The 23519-nt window shown below is 37.8% G+C and overlaps 1 protein-coding gene across 3 annotated transcripts in view; it reads left to right on the forward strand.

Annotated features, from left to right (window-relative positions):
• The window catches only part of TMEM260 (transmembrane protein 260), a 55678-nt gene that overhangs the window by 29200 nt on the left and 2959 nt on the right, over nucleotides 1-23519 (forward strand). Inside the window, exons 6-15 of one of the 3 annotated variants that reach the window (XM_024567523.3) lie at nucleotides 195-374; nucleotides 1871-1911; nucleotides 4323-4406; nucleotides 5604-5718; nucleotides 7226-7395; nucleotides 9527-9698; nucleotides 12701-12849; nucleotides 18646-18822; nucleotides 20137-20190; nucleotides 21731-21821. In XM_024567523.3, coding sequence (XP_024423291.2) covers nucleotides 195-374; nucleotides 1871-1911; nucleotides 4323-4406; nucleotides 5604-5718; nucleotides 7226-7395; nucleotides 9527-9698; nucleotides 12701-12849; nucleotides 18646-18822; nucleotides 20137-20190; nucleotides 21731-21821 — 1233 coding nt within the window. The remainder of the gene's footprint in view (nucleotides 1-194; nucleotides 375-1870; nucleotides 1912-4322; nucleotides 4407-5603; nucleotides 5719-7225; nucleotides 7396-9526; nucleotides 9699-12700; nucleotides 12850-18645; nucleotides 18823-20136; nucleotides 20191-21730; nucleotides 21822-23519) is intronic. The other 2 variants (XM_045201354.3, XM_045201355.3) reach the window with 2 other exon arrangements.

Consider the following 23519-nt stretch of genomic DNA (forward strand, 5'->3'; position numbering starts at 1 on the left):
TTCAGGCTGATGCAATTTTCTAGTAATCCATGGTAATCAGAAGGTTTAACATAGTATTCCGTGGTGACTTAATATAAATTGAGAGATCAGCTCTGAGTAAACATATCTGATAGTTCTCTTGATGTGTCCTTGAAGTTCCAGGATGAACCGGCTAGAATAAACATTGTCATACAACACAATATGCTCTGATGCAGGAACTGTCCCTGGGATATTTGGTGAAGTTGAGTCTGTACTTCTCTGCGGGTTTGCTGCCCTATATCTACCTCCCTGTCTCATCCTACCTCAATCAAGCCCGCTGGACCTGGGGGGACCAGACGACGTTGCTAGGATTTTTGACTCATTTTCTCAGAGAAGAATATGGAACATTCAATCTGGTAAATTTATATTTAAAGCCCTTTCAAGAAATAAGTGCCAAAACTTCTGTTTTGCCTGGACCTCTATTGAAAAAAAAGAAAACAAGTTTATCAATGACAGTATGTAGAATTTTCATTTCAGTAACAAACTATCCCATTGAAATGTGGCCTCTGATACACGTAAGGGAAAAAATGGAATCACTTAACCTGACATCATACTGTTGTATAGTTTGAATGTATTTTTAGGATGACAAGTGTTAAAAAGACTCCCGCCAGCCCTTGAAGCACTTCCATAGTGTTGGGGGTCACTTTGAGCTCTTGGTCTTTGATTTAAAGTATTTGGAAAAGATTAAAAGAAAAAAAACCCTCAACATCTTTAATTTACCTGGGCCAGCACCTTCTTCTTACATATGTGATGACTAGTGTTCATGTTAGTGTTTAGTGTAATATCTATGTGTAAATGCTTTAAAAAATGTAATTTCACTAAGTGTGTGAAATTTAGTGTGTTCTCAAGTTTAGAAGTTCAAAGGCGCTTGTTTTCCCTAAAACATAAATTAAGGGAACACATAGAAGTGGAAGGTTATCTGAAAAATAAAAGGATACACAGGTGATTTTTTATTAAAATAAAGTTTTAATACAGACCGTTGTACCAGATTTTTCTTCATGGTTCATGCTTTTTGTGCCTTAAGAAGGCAAATCTCAGAAGAGTACATATTAAATGACACCATTTATACAAAATTCTGAGCCATGCAAAAACTAAACAAGCATTGTTCAAGGATACATACGAAAGCAGTAAAACTGTATGATTTTAGAAAGTACGGGAATAATTAGCACAAGGTTTGTGGTAACAGGTACCACCGGGGGATGAGGCGGGCAAGGCTGCGTGGGGCACCTTGTGGTACTCGTGCAGTTCTGTTTCTTGAATGACGCGGAGTCTGTAGAATTTTTTAAACTATCACTTAAATATATACTATACGTGTTGTTTGTAAGTCAGAAATACTTCATAATAAAATAGGGTAGTAAAAGGATAATTATTTTTTACTTAAGAATTTGACGTTTTAAATTTATATTCTTGTTTATTTGTGTTGGTCATTCCGTTAAAGTTTTACATGAGGACGATTCCAGATTTGAAATTTGTATAGTTGACACGTAATTGTGAAATTATAGACTAACAGGTGATAATGAGCTCTAATCAAAGTGCCCAATAAAGAGCTTAAACAGATTCTAACAAAAGTGTGAAGTCTGTCAATTCAGTAAGGTGTTAATAATTTCTGCTGGAATAGTTTAACTGATTTTTAGCCAACTATTATTTCTGAAATTCTTCCTAAAGGAGGTCCATGTTTCGTTTTCATTGACTTTGCTTTAAAAATTCAGTAAGACTCTGAAGTAAAGACTTTGAATGGAGGTGTTGCATTATATATTTAAAGCATGTATCTTTTAAATCAAGATAGATACAGTATCCTAACAGAGCTTTAGTTTAATGCTTATGCAAATAAACTTTTCTTATTTATGTTTAGGCTAAATCTGAAATAGGATCCGGTATGTCTAAAATTTTACTGTGAGTATGAAATATTTGAAATTATTTTTAAATTAATTTTCTGTTTGTTCCTTTAAATGGTTTTCAGGATTTCTGAGTTTCTCTCTGTGTGAAGTGGTATGTTTGTGAGTAGTTTTCACCCATACAGTTAACAGTTGTTTTGCATATGGTCAAATATTCTACCACTTCCTTCAATAAGAGAACTTAAAATGAGCAATAAATGCAACACCAAATGAGACTATTAGGAGACTACGTAGAACCTATAAAACCAAAATGTTTCAAGTTTCACTTGATAGGAAATTAGCCAATGTAGTGTTGCTTTATAAAAAAAAAATTATGCCTTATCCTGGTTTTATATATCTCCTTTCTTCCACAGACATTTTATAACATAGTATTTATTCACTTGAACAATTATTTTCTTGAAAGAATATACAATCATTATGAAAAGTTTAGAAAATATAGTTAAGCAAAAATAGTAAAATGAAACTTACTGTATTTCCAACATGCAGAGATAACCATTATTATTAATCCATTAAGGTTTTTATGTATTCTTTCAATATTTTTAATATTTTTTTGTTTTAAAAAATGGGATCATAATATGCAAGGGTAGATAAAAGTAGGTTTACAGTTTTTTGTATGGAAAAATAATAATAGTAATACAAGAGTAAACTCTTGTTTTGCTTACTCACAACTGTAAACCTACATTTGCCCATAGTGTACATGCTAATTTATTAGCCTCCTGGTTTTGATTGTATAGTACATCTTGAAAATATTTTCCTGCCACCAATTATTCTTATATAACCTTTGGCGGTTCTCACAATTGATTTTAAATATTTCTTTGTATGTCTGATGGAGACTTTTGTGTCCCCTTTTTCTCTTTTGCTGGAGAAGGTAGATTCTTGCTCAGTTTCCCTTTTAAAGATATAGACAGGTTGGCCAGTGTCTCTGGGCTTTAACTTTGTCCTGTGTTGCTCCACACCGAAAGACTCACTGCCTGCTCTTTGCTACCTACCTTTTGGGGTTGTTATCGCACCCAGGATTGTTGGCATATTTTGTTTTTACAAACTCACGTAAACTCCAAAGAACTCTCGAGAGGAATCCTAGACCACACATCTAACTTCTGTAAGTTGCACGTAGAAGTCATCTATTGGATAGGTAAAGGTCTCCTTTACATTGAAATAATAGCAGTTTGGTTATATGCCCAGAAAAGAGACCTGACAAAAATGATGACCACTCACTGTTTGTTCGAACCAAATCATAATGTGAAAATGGAGGCATAATCTTTGCACTCTCTGATTGAGTGAGAGAATTTCTAGTGTTTAATTGTTTCAGGTGGCCAAGAGTGTTGAGAAAGGGAACTCATAATTAACATACTAGAAAATCCTTCCAAATGATGGAGCCTAATCATCTACCCTTTGCCAGTCAAGCAAATTAAATTCTTTCCCCACTCATTTCTCTACATTGCAATCCTGTACAGTAAGGCAATTATTGAATCTAACCCTAGGCAGTGACCGTGTTTTAGAGCTTACATTTAAGCAACAGATCTCTGAGAATTAATTTTGAGACTGACTTCATTCCTTTTGAAGAATGGCCTGAAATGGGCCCCATTCCGGAATCAATTTTTCAAGTGTATTTGAAAATGAGTAAGGATATCTTCCCACAGTAGATGAGTCTCCATTAGTAACATGAACATTGTGTGGCTTCCATAATTATAGCATCACATTTTCTCCAGTGAACTTGCCGAGAGGGAGAAGAAGGTTCTTTGAGATGGTGTATAGAATCATATCTTTTTCAAAAAAATGGGGACTGCTAGGGCTATCTTAGAACCCAGATACCATTTGGAACATGCTTATTAGTTAATTAGTTTACGGAGCTCCTAACAGAAGAATTTAGTTTAATTGTAAGGAATAAAGGATACATTTCTCAGAGATTCCTTGAACATTTTTTGAGCCAAATTAATACAGAAAACAAGGAAACCTTTTAAGGAAGAAGGTAACCCAGGAAAGAATGATTGGAGATCATTTCTCTTTTTTCATTCATGATTGAATCTCCAAAAAATGATTTGAATTCATTTTGTCTTCAGTTACTAACCACTGGAGGCCGTGAAGTTCACAAACCCATTTCAGACGACTTCTTATCGAACCAGGCAGGAGTACCCCGGTATCACAACACTGAAGAGTTATTTGTTCTGATGCTATCCCAAATTATATAAGTTGGTGACCAAATGTTAAATTGGAAAACATCTTAAAACACCTTTAACTCTTTCTTATGGTACTTTTTCTCCAGAATTTGAAAGCAGACAAAATAATTTTCAAATCTGACTTCAGCCCTTCAAATTATTCAGTGCATAATCTGAAGTATTATACAAAGAAAGTTTATTTGGAATAAGCAAATTTGTTTTCTGCAAACAAAAACTGGATTGTCTTTTACAGCTCTCAGGTAACAAGTATGAGGACTGAACTCTCGTTCAATATTCAAGCCCTTGCAGTTTGGGCTAATATATGTTTATTAAGAAAGTAAGTAATTAATTTTTTCCATTATTTTCCCTATGTTTATTAATTAAATTAATATGTTCAATATGTCATTGTAAAACATTACCCCTAATATTTTATATTCCAAATAAATGACTCTAACCACTTCTATGAAAGCAAATATGTATTACTTTCTTGCTAGGTTTTTTTTTTTAATTATAAATTAGTGATTTTGAAAGATTGAGCCAAGTATTACCATTTAACTAGGAAAGTCATTTAATATCTTAAACTTTGGTTTGACCCCTTACTCTACCCATATCCAATTATTATTATTGCTTTGCAAAAGAAGCAAACAATTATTTGAATTTCTTTGAAGATAAAGTAACCTCCAATGATAAAAGAAAACCTAAAAAAATAGCACTATTAACCTTCATTAATTTGTTCCTTTACTTTCTAGCCTGTCAAATGTATTTTTATATAAATGTATACATGTATATACATTTATAGTTTCATTTCCTTAATGCTTAATATTATATTTTAAGCATTTCCCTATACCATACAAATTATTTAAAATCACATAAATGTCTGTATAATAGTCCATCTTAAAACCTAGGGAAATAAACATTCTCCTGTTTGAGGATCTTTAGATAGCTTCTACTTTTTTCACTATTATACGTGATGCCAAAGCATTTTTATAGATTGAGGACTGAATGGTTATTCACATTTCTGGTTATTGCTTAAAGATTTATGCCTCCATGTGAAATTACTGGATCAATTAATGTGAATATTTTTAAGGCTCTTGATATGAATTATCAAAATTAGTTTTCTTAAATATTGTACCAAAATACATTCTTATACAACCTTATTCTCGCCAATACTGAAATCTGTCATTTTATTATTCTGATGCATAAAATTATCCTTTTGTTTTGCATGTGTGTTAACTGTATCTTAAGTTTAACAAGATTAATCATTTGTATATCTTATGCAAATTTTAACTTTGTATCTTTTGCTGCATACTTTCTGTTGTCTATAATACATATACAGTGTAGTTTATTACTATGTTTTAGTTATCTATTGCAATTTACACTTGAAAAACTGAGATCATTTTTTATTCTTACTTAAAAATGGAAAATTTTAAAAATGGAAAATTTTAAATATTTTCCTATAGTTTAAAACTATGTAATATTATTGGTGATACTCATGTACATAAATAATTTTGGACATATTTTAACTTTCTTATAGGGACAGGCAGAGCCCATCATTAATATGGCTTTTTACTGGAATGTTTTGCATTTATTCATTGTTCTTTGCTTGGAGGGCAAATTTAGATATTTCAAGACCACTTTTCATGGGTGTGGTAAGTTCTATTTAGATATATCCTTTGACCAGAAAGTTTGTGAAGAATGTACCAATTTGATTCTTGTCTCGCATTAATCCTGTGGAAAGGAAGATCATCTCAGAAATAGTTAAAATTGCATATACATTATTGTAAATCAAAGTTATGCCCTGGCTGGTGCGGCTAGGTGGATTGAGTGCTGACCTGTGAACCCAAAAGTTGCTGGTTCAGTTCCCAGTCAGGGCACATGCCTGGGTTGTGGGCCAGGTCCCCAGTTGAGGGTATTTGAGAGGCAACCAATTGACATATTTCTCACACACTGATGTTTCTCTCCCTCTCTTTCTCCCTTTCTTCCCCTCTCTCTAAAAATAAATAAATAAAATCTTTTAAAAAAATTAAATTGAACCAATAAGGCAAAGTCCTCTTTTTAGGAAAAAAAAAATGTATTGTTTAGATAACACAATAGTAGATAAAAAAAATAAATGTAAGGTAGACTTAAGTTAGTCATTTTTTATGTGTACTTATAGATAGATTCAGGTACTACTGTACTTCAACTGAAATTTTTTTTAAAGAGCAAAGAAATATGAATTGTAATCCGGGACTCTTATCAACACATTTTATTTATTATTTTTTACCTCACCAGTTCAGGCCCATGCAAAAGAGCAGCCACATTTCTGTTTTTCTCTGGCTGCCATTTCGGGGGTTCTCCCCACAATAGAAACTCTGTAAATGTAGATAGCTCTTTTCTAACAGCTGAAACAATTTTTTGTGTGTCCAAGTGGCCTGGTAAAAATAGCCTACTCACCTGAGTTCTGAATCAGTTGGGAAACAAGGTAGACCAGTACCACGAGTGGGAGAACCACCTTTATTACTGATAATGCTGAGGTTGGAGAATGTGCTTTATGTCTGTGAGCAAAAGGGCTTCCTCACCCTGCATCCAGAATAGGCAGGCCTACCCAGTAGTCACAGGGAGTGCTGCACACGGCAAGCCTTCCCCACCCCACTGGTGCCGCAGGGACCCAGTCTGCGGCTGGACAAGTGCTTCCTGTGGGCAGCTCATTCCCAAGTGAAAGAGAGAGGAAAGAGAAGGGCTATGCAGGCCTAGTCCCAGCTCCCAAACTGCCCAGTCAGCTCAGTCCCTACGGTCCTACAGGAAGAAATAAGTGAGAAGGCAGAGAGAGGCCCGGAGTGTTAAACCAACAGAACTTCTGCACATGGAAGGGAACCTCAGGAGTTAGGATCCACTTTGTGGATCCACGTATTTCAGGAGTTCATCGTGAAGTCCATAGCATTAAAAAGAATGTATGGATCCAAAAAGAGAGATTCACATGTCAAACTAGAAAGAAGGAATGTTTGAAAATCAAAAACTAAAGTAACATAAAGCTGGATTGGGGAAGTCCATTAACAAGACCTGAGTGACGGCAGCCATAAGCAACTAGGTGTATGCAATATATTTTAAAAATGGGTAAGTACCAGACTGTTTGCGAATCAGCCAATAGGACGTACTGTTTGCGTGCCCCTTTGGCAGGTGGAACGGTTCTGGATGCAGAGCAATGCCGCGGTGGCCGTCCTCGCCGGCGTCGGGCTGGCTGCACTCGTGTCTGAGAGCAACCGGGTGCTGAACACCAAGGGGCTTCAGTGTCTGGAGTGGCTTTCCGCAGCTCTTTTCGTAATTTACCAGATATATTCTAATTACAGGTAAGAAGTGGGTATTTTATAAAAGGTAGCACTCAAGCTAGAGACTTTGGATAGTTAGGGTCTAGGACTTTGTTTCATCTCTGATTACCACTGGTTTCAAAGTGAGACAGCGTGGTCTGAGTGCCGCGATTCTTCAACTTCTGAGCCGCACTCCCGGCCGAGTGTTGTGTGGTTCCGGCCATTGCAAAGGTCCCGGGGTGCGTGTACACTGTTTGTATGTTTTCCTCTGAGGAACCCTAGAGATAGCTTGGAGAATCTGCAGTGTATGTAAAATTCCATGATGTAGAAGACCTCTGAGACGGTGAGTAAAGATATTTGGGGCTGCTTGTATGCCCAGAAGTAATTCACTCTGTGCTTCAACGATTTCTTCTCAGTAGTACCTGGCCCTTATCTAGTTCCTCTGTCGTAGTGAATATTAATTATTTTGAAACAAAGTTCTAAAAGTTTCTTAACCCTTAGGCATTAGTAGTGTTCTATGTATTTTTCAAAATCTTTTAAATAACATTCTAGTGAAAATCTCAGTCTGTGATAAAAGATGTCCGAGTTTTAGAGACAGTTCATTCGCTTCCAGCAGTATTGAGTAAACATTGCGGAGGAAGAGTCCATTGGAATTTTGTTACAGTAAGATTTGATTGGTATTTTACAAGGTTAAATTTCCTCTTTCAACTTAACTTTAAAAACCGATGTTCTTTATCATGCCTGCGTAGGGCCAGTGTTAGGAATGCTACGTCACCAGGAGAGGCCTGGTGGGATCCCAGGCCTGCCGTGGGTGTTTACCCAATCTTTTCTTATCCCAGTCTTCACCGGGCTCCAGTCTCTGGGGCAATCCATGTTCAAGACCAGGGATGTCAGCACAGGCTGGGTGGTTTTATCTTGCTTTGATTCTTTTATTTGCCCCTGTGAATGGCCTAGACAGGAACATTGCTGGGCGGTGAAATGTGACGCATCACCCTGCAAAGGGAGGATTCCTATGAGGACACTGTTGCATCAGTTACGAAAGCAAGGATAATATTTTATTCCTGGAAGTGTTTATTTGCTTTGTGAAACTAACCTGGTGATTCAAATTTAGGCTGTGTTTCTCAGTACCATTAAATGACCTGGTAAAAATGGGAAGGACATGGCTTGTTCAGTTTTTCCTGAAACTTTTACTCTTGTGGTCTTCTTTTTTTTATGGGAAGTACTCAGAATCCATGCTAGTTTTTCTTGAAAGTAGAACAGGCACTTAATCATTGAAGGGAGTTGTACTGCTTTTGTTTTGATGCCTGGAGAGAAGTAGCAACTGAGCCCTCTGTTCCTTGCCTCCCTTCTCATTGGTCTCATTCCCTGATGATTTCTTGGTCTGTGAGGGAGAGGGAGGGAGAGAGGAACATGGGGAGCCTGTGGTTCAAGGAAGGGAGTGGTGCAAAGGATCACCCTTACAAGTTAGACAAATGTCATCTCATTTTCCAGAAACTGGCAGATGGCAGATTTCCTTTTTTTCTTTAAAGATTCTATTTATTTACTTTTAGAGAGAAGAGAAGGAAGGGAGAAAGAGAGGGAGAGAAACATCAATGTGGGAGAGAAACACCGATGTGCAAGAGAAACACTGATTGATCAGTTGCCTCTCACACACCCCCAAATGGGGACCTGGCCTGCAACCCAGGCAGGTGCCCTGACTGGGAAGCAAACTAGCAACATTTCGGTTCCCAGGCCGGTGCTAGATCCACTGAGCCACACCAGCCAGGGCTCTTTTTGCATTTCTGAATGTTCCTAAAGGGAATTAACATGAAATTATCTTAAATTCTAAGTGGAGTCAGAAACCTTACTTCTTTTTAGTGAAATTGGATACACTTTTAGGAAAATAAAAGGTCTTGAGCACTAACTGATTCTCTTTTGATGAAAATAATTATAAATTCTAGAAATTAAATAATACATTGATTTTTTAAAATTGCACAATAAGCCCCTTTTTTTCCCCCACATGATAGTGTTCACTTTTCAAATATAAGCATGTTCTTAGAAAATATAAATTTGAATACTTTGAAGCAGTAAATATAGATTGTATGATGGGAAAGGAATGGGGCAGAAAATAAGCCCTTATTAAAACTGAAGCAATGTGTTAGTATTTTAACGTGTTTTTTATCCTTTTATTTAGCATTTGTGACCAAAAGACCAACTATGTGATTGATAAATTTGCAAAGAATCTTCTAGCCTCTATGCCTCCCGATGCAATTATCTTACTCAGAGGAGATCTGCCGGGAAATTCTCTGCGTTACATGCATTATTGTGAGGGACTGAGGCCAGACATTTCATTAGTGGATCAGGAAGTAAGTATATGAAAAATATACCAATATTTAGAACATAGTGAGTATAATCATTTAAAAATTTGTTTTAAAAAACTAATTTTAATAGTGTATGGATACAGTTACCATAATCACTCTTAGGTAGAATATATATTACATTCTTTTGTTTATTTTAACTAATGATATAAGTCATATGAGTTATCTCTTCATTATTTAAACTGTTTTAAGAATGTATTTCATGTTCGATTCGAATAATATCCTAGGCCTCTAGTTCGCATGACAAACCATGAAAATATTTTTAAATTGTTCTGTTACATTCAAATTAACATTGCCCACTGGTCCAGGGACTAAAATAAATTAGGTTGAATGTAAAATAAATCATACTGCAGGTAAGTAAACATTTCACTCAAAATAGAAATTATTAATTACAACTCTGCTACAGAATTTTTGTGTAAACTTTGTTGTCTTATGGAAAAAATATTGTTGGAGAGGCTTGTGAAAATTTTGAAGTCTATTAAAACAATCTTCTGGAACTGAAGAAATACATTTAAATTATAAGATTTATCATTTAAACCATAAAAGGGAACAAATCTGTCTCTGATTTTTTAAAATTTTCTTATTGTATTTTTTCCATTTCATTTAACTCCTTTATACCCTCCTCCCCGCTGCAGTCACCACACTGTTGTCCGTGTCCATGAGTCGTTTTTCCTCGATCCCTCCACCCCGCCAACCTCCTCCTGCACTAGCTGTCAGCCTGCTCTCCGTCTATGAGTCTGTCCCTGTTTTCCTTGTTAGTTCGGTTTGTTCATTAGATTCCACACATGAGTGAAATCATAAGGTGTTTGTCTTTCTCTGACTGGCTTATTTCACTCAGCATCCTGTTCTCCAGGTCCATCCATGCTGTTGCAAAGGGTAGAATTTTCTTCATTTTTACGGCTGAGAAGTATTCCATGTGTAAATGCCCCATAGTTGTTTTATCCATCATCTACTGATGGACATTTGGGCTGCTTCCATATCTTGGTGATTAGTGAATAACGCTGCAAGGAACATAGGGATGCTTATGTTCTTTCGAATTAGTGTTTTGGGTTTCTTTGGATATATTCCCAGAAGTGGGATCACTGGGTCAAACAGCAGTTTCATTTTAATTTTTTGAGGTATCTCCATACTGCTTTCTACAGTGGTTTTACCAGCTAGTATTCCCACCAACAGTGCAAAAGAGTTCCCCATTCTGCACCTCCTCACCAGCACTTGTGGTTTGTTGGTTTATTAATGATGGCCATTCTGACAGGTATGAGGTGATATTTCATTGTCATTTTAATCTGCATTTCTCTGATGGTTAGTGACGCTGAGCATCTTTTCATATGTCTGTTGGCCACCTGTGTGTCCTGTTTGCAGAAGTGTCTGTTCAGGTCCTTTGCCCATTTTGTAATTGGATTATTTGTTTTATTGATGCTCAGTTGTTTTTAGAGCGGTCCTCAGGAAAAGAGAAATTTTTAATCTTAAAAAAATACTATGATTAGTTTGGCTGAGTAAATTATGAGGCATAATACTTATTTAATGGATTTTGTTGAATTAGCAGCTAAAGCTTTTTGGATAAAACTTTAAAAACAGATGTGCAAATATAGGGAAATTTACAAATGACACATTTTTATAAGCAGTTTATTTTAAGGCTCGTTTATATCTAGTACACTGATTAATTTTATCTGCAGGTTAGATTCTGACAAAAGCTAGGTTATCTGTTGATAATATGGTATCACGGTATGTTTTTAAATACTGTTTGGGATGGCAGTTACTATAGTTGAGAGGTATGGATTTCAATATTTGGGTTTTTTAAATATTTTTATTGTATTTTTTCCATCACCATTTATCCCCCCCTTGCCCTCTGCCGTCTCCACCCCAGGCCCCCCTAGATTTCAGCGTTAACTAGACCTAAATTCAAGTCCTCTTCCTGTCACTTCCTGACTCTATGACATGGAGCTAGGGGTTTTTCTTCTCAGAGCCTCTGTGTTCTTGTTTGTGAAATGGAAATGATCATCATATAAACATAGAATGCTTCTGAATGCAAGAGACAAAATACCTGATTAAGAGTAGCTTCAACTACGGAGTTCTTTGATCTCAGATAACAAGGAGTCTGGAGACAGTTGGTGTTGGGGTATTGTAAGTAGTTCAGTGACGACAGAGTCCGGGGCAGCTTTTCTGCAGGTAGCTATAGAACTAAGAAAATGACTTTCCAATATTAATGATTTACTGTAAATCTCAGGATGTATAATTAATTTGGAGATTACTAATAGATTCAGATAATTTAGCCAAAAAGGTTTGTATCTTTGAAGCCTAGATTATCATATGATTGAGCTTCTGCAGGGCAGGGATTATATCTTCTTTATTAGGTGAGCATTCCTGTCCTTTGAATGAATGGAAGAATGGAGTAATGACACATCTTTATTTTGCCTAGGTTGTCTGTCTCACCATCAAAGACATTGCAACTTCAGAAAACATAATTTGAGAACTATTCTATGCCAGGCAATGTGCTAGGTGCAGAGGCACAAAGATGAGAAGAAGCAGTCCCTTCCCTCTAGGAGTTCATAGTCTAGCAAGAAACAGGCCAGGAGCTGTAGTAGAGGTAGGCACCAGTGTTACAGGAGCGTAGCATTCTGCTGTGGAAACCGGGGAGGGCGTTGTAGAAGAAGTGATGTTTAAGTTGGTTTTGAAAGTTGAGTACACATTCCCTAGGTCTAAGAATGGGGAAGGTCATTCTGGATAATCTGTGAAGTGTGTGGGGGGAGAGTGAAACTAGATGCTGACCTTACCAATGACAGTCATGACTTACAACATGAGACCTGAGGTTGAGTCATTACAAGAGTGGTCAGTGCCACATACCTTGGTTGTGCTTGGATGTATTTTTCAATTATGTTTATACTTGATGAGCCTGTCTACATTTTAGAACTTTCATGTTGTACTTGCTGAATTTGATTTTTTTTTAAAGAAGTATAATAAAAGCATGACATCGTATGTTATTTTTCTGGCAGATGATGACTTATGAGTGGTATTTACCCAAGATGGCAAAGCATTTACCAGGCGTCACCTTTCCTGGGAACCGGTGGAATCCTGTGGAAGGAATATTACCTAGTGGAATGGTCACATTTAATCTTTATCATTTTCTTGAAACAAATAAACAGTAAGCATTCTTTTCATATAATAGCTTTTCTAAAATCTTAAGCTGTTCTAAAATTGTTTATGTAGCAGCTGTGCTTCATCCAAAAGACCAATTTTCTACACCTATTTTCCTGTCACCAGTGAGATTATCTTTGTAATTAAATTGAATATCTGTGCATAAATGAGGCCAGGCAGAAATAAATGTTATTGTTCTGAGTAAAGGAAAAATAAAGACAGATTAACAAGAATAGCAACTAAGATCTTAGTACAATTCAGAGAAATTGGAGATGTGCCTGCCTGCTCGGAGTCATCGCAGGTAGGTTGCAGCAATTACAGTCCCCCCTGATCAACACCGTGGCCCCCATTTAAAGGAAATGTTTTCCAGGAATAATCGCTACATGAAAATAGCTTAAGGATTTTTTTAATAAAGGATAAGGCATTTTTATAAATAAGAAAAACACCTACAGTTATATTGGCTGAGATAACATGTGAGAATTGTGAATTCTATACTTAAGAACATAAAATTATTCATAGTTAAGATCAAGAATAAGTAACTCCTTCAAGAGTATAGTGTTGAACACGTGTCCTGTCCATGAAATGCTTGGGATTGTCCAGAGTGTGAAGAAGAAAAACTTACTTCGTAATTTCTATTATCTTATAAAGGGGACTTCAGACATTTTTTGTAAATTGCAAAGTTAAATTATCCTTTACTAAGAACATAATATATACTTCTGGTGTTCAGAGTCTGAAGTTTACTGTGGCTTAGGAAGTAATATGAAGGCAATGGGTATAAATGTGCAGTGAGAATAGCACTTAATTGTCCCATATCGGAATAAAATGCTAAGAACCATTAACATCCCCAAATAGGCATTTGTGTGTATGTGTGTGTTAGTTGTATTTAATTCAGCCTCACAAAAATGTATGGACTCTACCATGTCCCAGCTTATACCAGGCCCTGGCAATACAATGAGAGTCAGTTCCCAAGTTAAGTAGACCACAGTCCAGTTGTATGTACGCATTGATATGAATACAACTGGCCGTGATAGGATGAGAGAAGCTCTATACTAGCAAAGCTTCGTACAGTGTGAGATACAGTCAGTGTTCAGCGTGTGTCTGCTGAGTGGAGATTTAACTGACTGTATTATCCACATGTTCTGGGAGCATGGTTGAGGAAGCAATTAATTCTGCCTTGGGGCATTCACTCAGCATTTATTTAGTAAGTATTGGGTGTCCAGAATATCCAGACAACTATACTAGCTACAGCTGCATGGACATGACCCCTGCTATTAGTGCTTTTAAATACGGTTTCAAGTGTTGTCTTAACTATGAAACAGATAAATTATAGTATCATCTGTTAAGTGTGATAATGTTACTACATACCAAATGTTGGAGACCTAAAGGCTAAGTAGAATTTTTTAAGTGGGTGGGAGAAGGCTGATTTAAGGGAATTGCATGTACAAAGTCATGGAGAGGATGTGCTGAGCTCCAGGGAAACTGGGGATGGCCCAGTGTGCTTAAAGCTCAGGGCTCAGCGGGCTGCTAGGTGAGGGGATGCTGTGGTGGGATGGTGGGCCCCAGGTCATGGGGGGGTTTGTTCTGTAGTCATGGATGAGGCATTTCCCCATACTTCCTCCTATGGAAATATCTTGACCCTCCGTGCGAAAACCCTAGGATGTTACGGACAAGTATAAAGATCAGTATCATGTCCTCTGAGGACAACCACTGTTGACACTTGAGGAAACATTTTGGGATTCCATTTATTTTTAACAGAAATCATTTCTTTATATATACACATATATACACTTGCATAATATAGTTTACATAGCTGGAATAATACTCAGTTTCCTGTCAATTATTTCTTCACCTGATATCTTATTATGAGCATTTTCCTGTGCACTAAATAAAAAGTCTTCCTTAACATCTTTTTGGGCTGTATAATATTCTCCCCTAGATTCCTGATAACAAGTATTGTATTGTTGGACATTGTTGTTGTTTTAGATCTTTTCTACTGTAATATGGCATAGTGATGAACATTCTGGCCCATAAATTTTTGTTAATATTTTTGACTAAGCAAGGCCACAGGATAAATATTGTTTATTGGTATAGGTTTTTAATTTTTTAATTTTTTAATTGTTGTTCAGTTACAGTTGTCCTCGCTTTTCCCCAGTACTCTTCCCCTGCCCTACCCACCCCCAGCCTCCCACATTCAATCCTCCACCCCCATTGTCTTCGTCCATGGGTCCTTTATACATGTTCCTTGACTTGACCTTTCCCCTTCTTTCCCCCATTATCCTCCTCCCCCGTCCCTCTAGTTACTGTAGTTTGTTCTAGGTTTCCTTGTCTCCAGTTCTATTTAGCTCGCTTATTTGTTTTGTTGATTAGGTTCCAGTTAAAGGTGGGATCATATGGTATTTGTCTTTCACCACCTGGCTTATTTCATTTAGCATAATGCTCTCCAGTTCCATCCCTGCTGCTGTGTAGGGAAAGTGTTCCTTCTTTCTCTCTGCTGCCTAGAATTCCATTGTGTAAATGTACCATAGTTTTTTGATCCACTCATTTGCTGATGGGCACTTAGGCTGTTTCCAGCACTTGGCTATTGTAAATAGTGCTGTTATGAACATTGGGGTGCATAGGTTCTTTTGAATTGGTGTTTCAGGATTCTTAGGACATAATCCCAGCAGTGGAATTGCCAGGTCAAAAGGCAGTTCCACTGTCAAGTTTTTGAGGAAACCCCATACTGTTTTCCACAGTGGCTGCACCAGTCTGCATTCCCACCAACAGTGCACTAGGGTTCCCTTCTCTCCACAACCTCACCAGCACTTGTTTATTGATTTGTTTATGATGGCCATTCTGACCAGTGTGAAGAGGATGGCATCAGTTTTTAAAATAAAGCCTTTAGTTTAAAATGTAGTATGTATTTATGATAGAATAATAAATGGTTTTTTAACTAGAGAAAGTATGATCCTATCACTCAGAAATAACAAGTATATCAAAAATGCATATTTTTTACAAAGTTGAAATCACAATATGGAAGAATCCTATTTTTGTATTGAATATTATAAAACTATTTTCTTAATCTTTTTACAAATCCTTTAAAATGTTTTTAGTGGGTATATGTACTATAATTTAATCATAATAGGTGAATTGAATTATTTGTAGGTAGTTAATATGATATCTTAATTTTATCCATCATAAGATTATAGGCTACAACAAATGCTTTTGTGTATATAGTTTTCTTGTAGAGGAGGTGAACATTTGAATTATTAAGGTAAATTCTCAGAAGTGAAAATTTAAGTCAGAAGACATGAACAAAATTGAAAGGTACCTAATACAGATTTTTTTTTCCCCTCTGAAGCATTGAACTGATATTGGCATTAAATGAAAGCTCTCTGAATTGGTGCTTTAAAAAAGGAAGAAAGTTAGTATTTATTGAACACCTATTATTTTGGTTTTTAATGTGCAAAAATGTACCCTTTTTTTGGTGTACAGGTCTATGAATTTTAATACGTGTATACATTTGTGAAATCCTGGCAACAATCAGGACACAGAACAAATCCATGACCCCCCGAAACTTCCATGTGCCGTTCCTGTGTAGTCACACTGTCCCTGCAGCCACTGGTCTGTTCTCCACTGCTACGGTTTCACCTTTTCCCAGAATGTCACATAAATGAACTCATGTAACCTTTTGACACTGGTGTATTTCACTTAGCATAATGCCTCGAGATCCATCTAAGTTTGTGTGTGTACCAATAGTTTATTCCTTTTCACTGTTGAGTAGTATTCTATTGTGTGGCTGAACTACCATTTATTTATCCTTCATCTCTTAAGGACATTTGGGTTGTTCCCAGTTTGGGGCATTTTTGAATAGAGCTGCTGTAAACATTTATGTATAGGTTTGTGTGAATATGTTTTCATACCTTAGAGTGGGATGATTAGATTGTTTGTTTTTTACCATTGAGCTTTAAGAGTTCTTTAAATATTCTGAATACAAATCCATTGTCCAATATATTATTTATAAATATTTTCTCCCAGTTTATAGCTTGCTATGTTATTATTTTCAAAATGTATTTTGAAGGTAAAAGATTTTTTTATTTAGATGAAATCCAATTATCATTTTTTTCTCTTATGGCTCATACTTTTTGTTATCATATCTTAGATATTCTTTGCCTAGTGCCAGGTTACAAAGATTTCCTCATGTTTTCTTCTATGATTTTTATAGTTTTGTGTTTTAGATTTCAGGCCAATGATTCATTTTGAATTAATTTTTGTAATGAGAGAGGGGTTAGAACAAGGGGGATTTTTTGCATATGAATGTCAAATTGTCCTAATATTATTTGTTGAAAGCATCCTTTCTTCACTGAATTGCTTTCTGTGCCTTTCTCTGTATTTATTTTTTAAAAATCCTTCTGGGGTTTTTGATTGTTTTTAATTTGATTAGTATCAAATTAATTTAATTTGTATCTTTCTTTGTCCTCTTGCTTTTAACCACCAATATCATATTTAAAGTGGGTTTCTTATATACTTGGGGTGTGGTTTTATTATCCATTCTGACAATGTCTACTTCTTATTGGTATACTTAGACCATTTACATTTAACGTAAATATTAGTATGGTCAGCTGTGTGTCTCCCATTTATTATTTGCTTTTTGTTTGTTCCCTGTATTTTTTATTCCACTGTTTCCCCTTCCCTGCCTTCTTTTAGATGATTTGATTTTTTTTTTTTTTAGTATTCCATTTTAAATTATTTGTTGGGATTTTTACTATGTTTCTTGGTAAATTATTTTTAGTGGTTGCTCTTGGGACTGTAGTGCACATACTTAACTTTTCATGGCCTATTTAGGATTAAAGTTTGAGTGCTTCAGGCGGGATGCAGAAAACCCACTGCCCTTGGCCTTTCACCGCCCCCTTTTGATTGCGTTGTCCTGTGTATCGTGTCAGGCGTGACCGTGTTTATTTTCCACTGTCATGCATGTATTCCTAACACCTAAGATAAAAAATGATCTAAAATACTAATCCAGATATTTACCAGATCTGTTGCTCTCCATTCAATCCTGATATTCCAAGTTTCCCTCTTGTATCATTTCCCTTCCATCCGAAGGTATTCCCTTAGTGTTTCTTTTAGAGCAAGACTATTGGCGGTGAATTTTCTTAGTTTCCCTTTATCTGAAAATCTATTTCACCTTCATTTTTGGTGGATATTCCTAGATATGGAATAATGGGTCAATAATTCTTTTCTCTTCCCCAGCACTTTACAAATGTTATTTTACATACTTTTGACCTGCATGGTTTCTGTTGAGAAATTCAGAGTCACTCAAATCATTGTTCTTGTGTATGAAACGTGTTGTTTTTCTCTGGCTGCTTTCAAGATTATTTGTCTTCAGATTTCAGGAGTTGGATTATGGTGTATATGGGCATGGATTTCTTTTGAGTTTAACTTGTTTGGGGCTCACTGAGTCTCTCGAATCTGTAAGGTGTGTCTTTTCCAAAAATAACATTTTTCCTGCTCTACAGTTTTTTCTCTTGGTTTGAGGTTCTGATGGTATGAATGTTATTGTCCCACAGGTAATTTCTTATAATGTTACAAACAGGTAGGTTTTATCATTTATGTCTGTCTACTTTTCCCCAGACCCCCAAACAGCTCTTTCACACTAATTTCAAACAATCGATTCGGGAAAGATTTAAATAAACCAAAATGTTTGCAAATGGCTTATTGGTGAATAAGGTTTACAGACTTAAAAGTGACCTTCATGAGTAATATTTATTTGACATTTAGAACTTTAAGGTGAAAATACATCTTGTTTATTTTCTGTTTTCAATAGAAAAGAAACATTTGTTTGCATAGGACTTCATGAAGGTGACCCAACCTGGAAAAAGAACTATTCACTTTGGCCATGGGGTTCTTGTGACAAATTAGTTTCTTCAGAGATTGTATTCAACCCTGAGGAATGGATTAGACTTACAAGAAATATCTATAACTGGACTGAAGAATATGGACGGTATGAATAACAATTATATTTTTCATCAGAGTGTAGCAATTTGTGTGCCTAAAAAACACTAAATTTTGAGATGCCTTTAAATTTTTGGATATTTTTATTATTAATATTTTCATTTGCTGCCCACAGAGGATCACAGCAGGGAAAGAGAACATGCATTTCCTGTCCTCGTGTTTGAAGAACAGTGGGGCGACGGAAGGGGAAGGGAGGCTGTGGTTGAGCGGGCACGTAGTCAGACACATGGGACCTCCCCTTCAAGTCTTGTAGTGGACGTTGTCCGCCAGCCCCTTAAGGTGGAAGAGATTCATTAACAGCAGCAGAGCTTTAAAGGCCCCTCTGTTGCCCGTGATAATCTCGACGTCATACACTTGTCAGATTTTTCTTTCCTTAAGAGTGGTAGATAACTTCTCTATGGGGGAGACCGGGACTTAAAGAACTTTTCCTTCACAGCTGTTTATCATCAGCCTGGTTATGTTGTTTGGGCATGACTAGTCTTCTTGCTTGAAGGAACCTTCTCTCACATGGAAAATGAGTTCCCTCTAAAGAAAGGTGCCTCCACTGCCTATGTTTAACAATATGAATTATTTAAAGATTAGATCATTATTGCTTATAATTCAAGGACAAGAGACACGATCATATGAAAAATGCCATAAAGGGTTTTTTAATGAAATTGAGCAAATGGACCCATTGCTGTGCACCAACCAGAGATGGATAAGTAGGTCTGCGTCAGGGTACTCTGAGACCATCGTCGGAGGTCAGAAAACAGCCTATGCTGGAAAGAGCTGTGACAGTTTAGCTCGTTATCTTTGCTCAGTCACAATACATGCATAAGAGACATTTTAATTAAGAGAAGGAAAAAATTAGTAAATGGTTTAGCCAGCATCCTGTGAGGAGCATGTAGCTCCAGCAATGACTTAGCAAAGCCAGGAGCCCCCTCTGTTCAGGCCTCTCCCCTTGCTTCCCGGCTCGCTGGCTGCTAGATTTGTCTGTAGAGTGATCGAGGCCTCAGCCTCGCCCCTTTGCCTGCCTGACAGTTCTTAGAACAGCTGGCTCCCCAGATGCCTCCAGCCTCTTCTCACCAGTCCTTTTGTTTGCTCCCATGAGACACTGGGGCTCATTATACAGATTAAGAACACATTTACCAAAACTTCAAATTACTAACAATCCAACTTGTCTAGCAAAGTTTTTATTTCAATCTCTATCAGTACTTCAAGATCCAGTCTTATTTTATTTGCCTCGTAAGATTATAAAACAAAGATTACATATCCATAGCAATAAATATGGCAGAAAAAAGTTACTGTTTTCTTGTAACTACAGGTTTGATCCATCTTCCTGGGAATCTGTGGCCAATGAGGAGATGTGGCAAGCAAGGTGACTAATCTCCGGTTCTGTGTTTTTGATCTGTTTCTAATAGGGCAGAGAAGTAGCCTGTGGCACTTTCCACTTAGGGAGTAGGGGTGGTTGGTGATAATAAAAAAAACATTTGTTTTTTATTAAAATGTTTATTGAAAACATTTTGGGCAATCATTTTGTTCGAGGCAGTGTGCTAATCACTATAATGAATAGTCTCATTTCATCCTCACAACAACCTATTAAGAAGTTAGTGTTGCCTCTACTTTACCAAAGGCCACACTGGAGGCAGAGAGGTTACTTGTCCAAGGCCACATCGCTACGAGGATGGAGTCTGACTCTGGAACACTCGTAACTTCTATCCTCTCCTGCCTCAACTAAACCAAAGTGAGCATAATGGAGGAGAAGTTGATAATTACCCTGTCTCTGTGTGTAATGTGCTAGTTGAAAACTTAAGCACTTGGGACTTCCTAGAAGCCAGGTATTGAAACTACACATACGAATATGACAAAGTCCCTGCCCTTGAGCTGTCCACAGACGAGTGGAGCAATCAGACATGTTAAAGGAGATTTGAATATTAATGTGCTGGATGCTTTACTTTTCTGTTTTTCCCATATGCACACTTCATGGTGATACTATTGACTCTGTAGGTTTCTGTCATCTTAAAATATTTAAAGTACTTAATGCTAACAGACTCTGCCCTAAATATCAATGTAAAAGTTACAAATGACACAGATGGGGGTGTACCGTGTACGTAGGACACACTTCCTGCAGCAATGGAAGGGAGGCCCCTCTGGGCCAGGGACCGCTTGCACTGAGGCTTGACTTCCGGTGTATAAAGGGTTTACTTGTAAACATAAAAAGTTTTTTAATTGTCAAAAAATATAGCTCCAAAATAATTATAAAAATAGGCATACTATAGTTCATGCAGCAGTGTTTTTGAAAATGTCAGAAATGGCGTATTTCAAGTTATCAGCCTAGTTATAGAGACGAAAACTTGCTGTGAAGAACTGAACAAAGAAATACCGTATGTTCGCACAGCTCTTCACTGGGATTGAATGCGGGAAGGCTGGGGGAGCAATCACGTAAAGAGGAAAGCAGGTGGCTACTTGGGCAGGTACTGGTGTCACGGGTGTGCTGAATGCAAGTCGGCTGCATTCACATGGTCAAAGAGCGTGGCCACCTCTGAGGAGCTGATAGCTCACGGCGTGAGCCACCACTGTGGGCGCCTTCAGGGACGTGCTGACAAACTCGGCAGATCTCGCAGTTCCCAGCTGCTCTTGCATAACAATAATGCGCATCTGGAGGGAAAATCATGTATAATGGTGACAATGAACATGAGCTTTTTTCTAAAACATGTGGCAGTCAGTGTGAAAGCAGTGTCTCGGCAGTAGGGGAAGACGGGGATGCTCTTGGCCCAGAGAAAACGTCTGTGCATATGAGAGAAGTGAGAATAATGCAATGAAGCGTTTTGTATGTTCCTTACCAAAGGGAAAGTCTGGCAGATTTAACTTGGAATTTGAAATTGACCATGTGATTTTAATGAAGTCCCCCCTTCCAGGATGAAGACGCCATTCTTCATCTTTAACCTGGCAGAAACTGTGAACACGCCCACAGACGTGAAAGCCCAACTCTACACTCACGCGCACGACGTACGTTGTGCTTTCCCATATACAAGTGTAGGGGTGGGGGCAGTGCTTGGCGGGGAGAGGGCGCGTCACAGTGGCCTGTAACCACAGGGTCCTTATAAAGGCAGAGGAGGAGAGTCAGAGTCAAAGAAGGAGATGTGGCAGGGCAGGGAGAGGTTAGAGGAAACAACCTGAAGACGTGTGCTGGTGGCCTGGAGGACGGAGGAGGGGCCACGGGTCAGGCAGCACACGCAGCCTCTGGGAGTGGGGAGGGCAGAGACGCAGCTTCTAGAGCCTTCAGAAGGAACACAGCCCTGCTGATGTTACAAAACCCTTGATTTTATGACTTTTCACCTCCAAAAGTACAAAATCATGAATTTACATTGTTTTATGCCACTATGTTTGTGGCGATTTGTCACCACAGTAATGGGAAACTAATATAATGGCTTTCTTTAAAAAAGTTCTGACAGGTTGCCCTCCATTGCAAAAGTCATGACCCTTGCTTAAAACAATAGGGCCGAGGCTGTTGAGATTTTACGAGAAAGATAAAGGGTCTTAGAGAGTATCTTTGTCCCAGGAAGCCAGACCTTAAGACACAGCCACACTAAGGCTCTTGCGCAGTCAGTTCTCTCTGATGGGAAAGAGGAGTACAGAACAGAGGTTTGCCTTCAAACTATTTTAACAAGTCCCCGCTTTTCTGTGATTTATAGTACTGGGCTCTTCAGACACCTTCAGAGACAGGCTTGGAGCCTGCTATACAGGAAACAGATCTCCTGGCATGGGCCAATGAGAACAGAGCCCAGGAGCTCTACACATGAGCAACGGAGCATTTCTGCTGTCTCGAGGCCGCTATGGGCCTACTCAGCAGGGCATTTATTTGGTGCTGAGTCAAAATAGCATGGTGTCCAATCAGTATGACTAATTTTACTTCTGACTTTTGTGATTATTGGTTCACTGCTTATTCCTTTAGTCACCACTCACAGACCATTTATTGAGCAGCCAGTCTGTACCAAGTATGGTGGTGGGAACAGGGACGATCAAGCATTGTCCCTGCTCTCAAGGAGGTGGTCGGCTAGAGAGGGAGCCAGAAGATGAAGTCCTTCGTTAAGTTCACTCTTGTGAGTGGTATGAGACACTGGCAGAGGTATTGTGGGAACAGAGAGCACACCCTCACGCAAGGGACAGTGGTGAGGAAGGGCTGGAAGGCTTCCAGCAGAGATGCCACGGGAGTTTCATCTGGCAGATCAGAAGGAGCTAGTGAGAGAGTAGTGAGAGAGTGGGGAGAGGACATTCCAAAAGGAGGGAGCCCCAGGGACAAAGGCCCAACCCTTGAGCTGCCTGCCCACTTAAGGACAGCAAGGGACAGATTGTAGGAGGCAGCATGCTGGAGTTCTGGCTGGCAGTCGGAGGTCCAGGTTCAAGGCTTGCTCCACCACTGATTATCAACTGTAAGTCAATTAACCTTTCCAGCCCTCAGTATTTTCTTTAACAAACAAACAAAAAAGTGGCTCTGTGGCACAATGGATAGCACATTGGACTTCTAAAAGAAGAAAAAAAGTGGGCTTTAAACATTACAGATTTTCTCTCATATCCTGCTCGTATCATATCCTGTTTATCTGTAGTGCCCTGTGATTCTGTGAAAAACAAGTAGCGTTTAGTTGGGAGACATCTGAGACTTACTAATATTTCATATTCTCATCAGCGGTCTGCTTCACGGTCAGT

The sequence above is a fragment of the Desmodus rotundus genome, chromosome 7, assembly GCF_022682495.2.
Source record: "Desmodus rotundus isolate HL8 chromosome 7, HLdesRot8A.1, whole genome shotgun sequence".
NCBI lineage: Eukaryota > Metazoa > Chordata > Mammalia > Chiroptera > Phyllostomidae > Desmodus > Desmodus rotundus.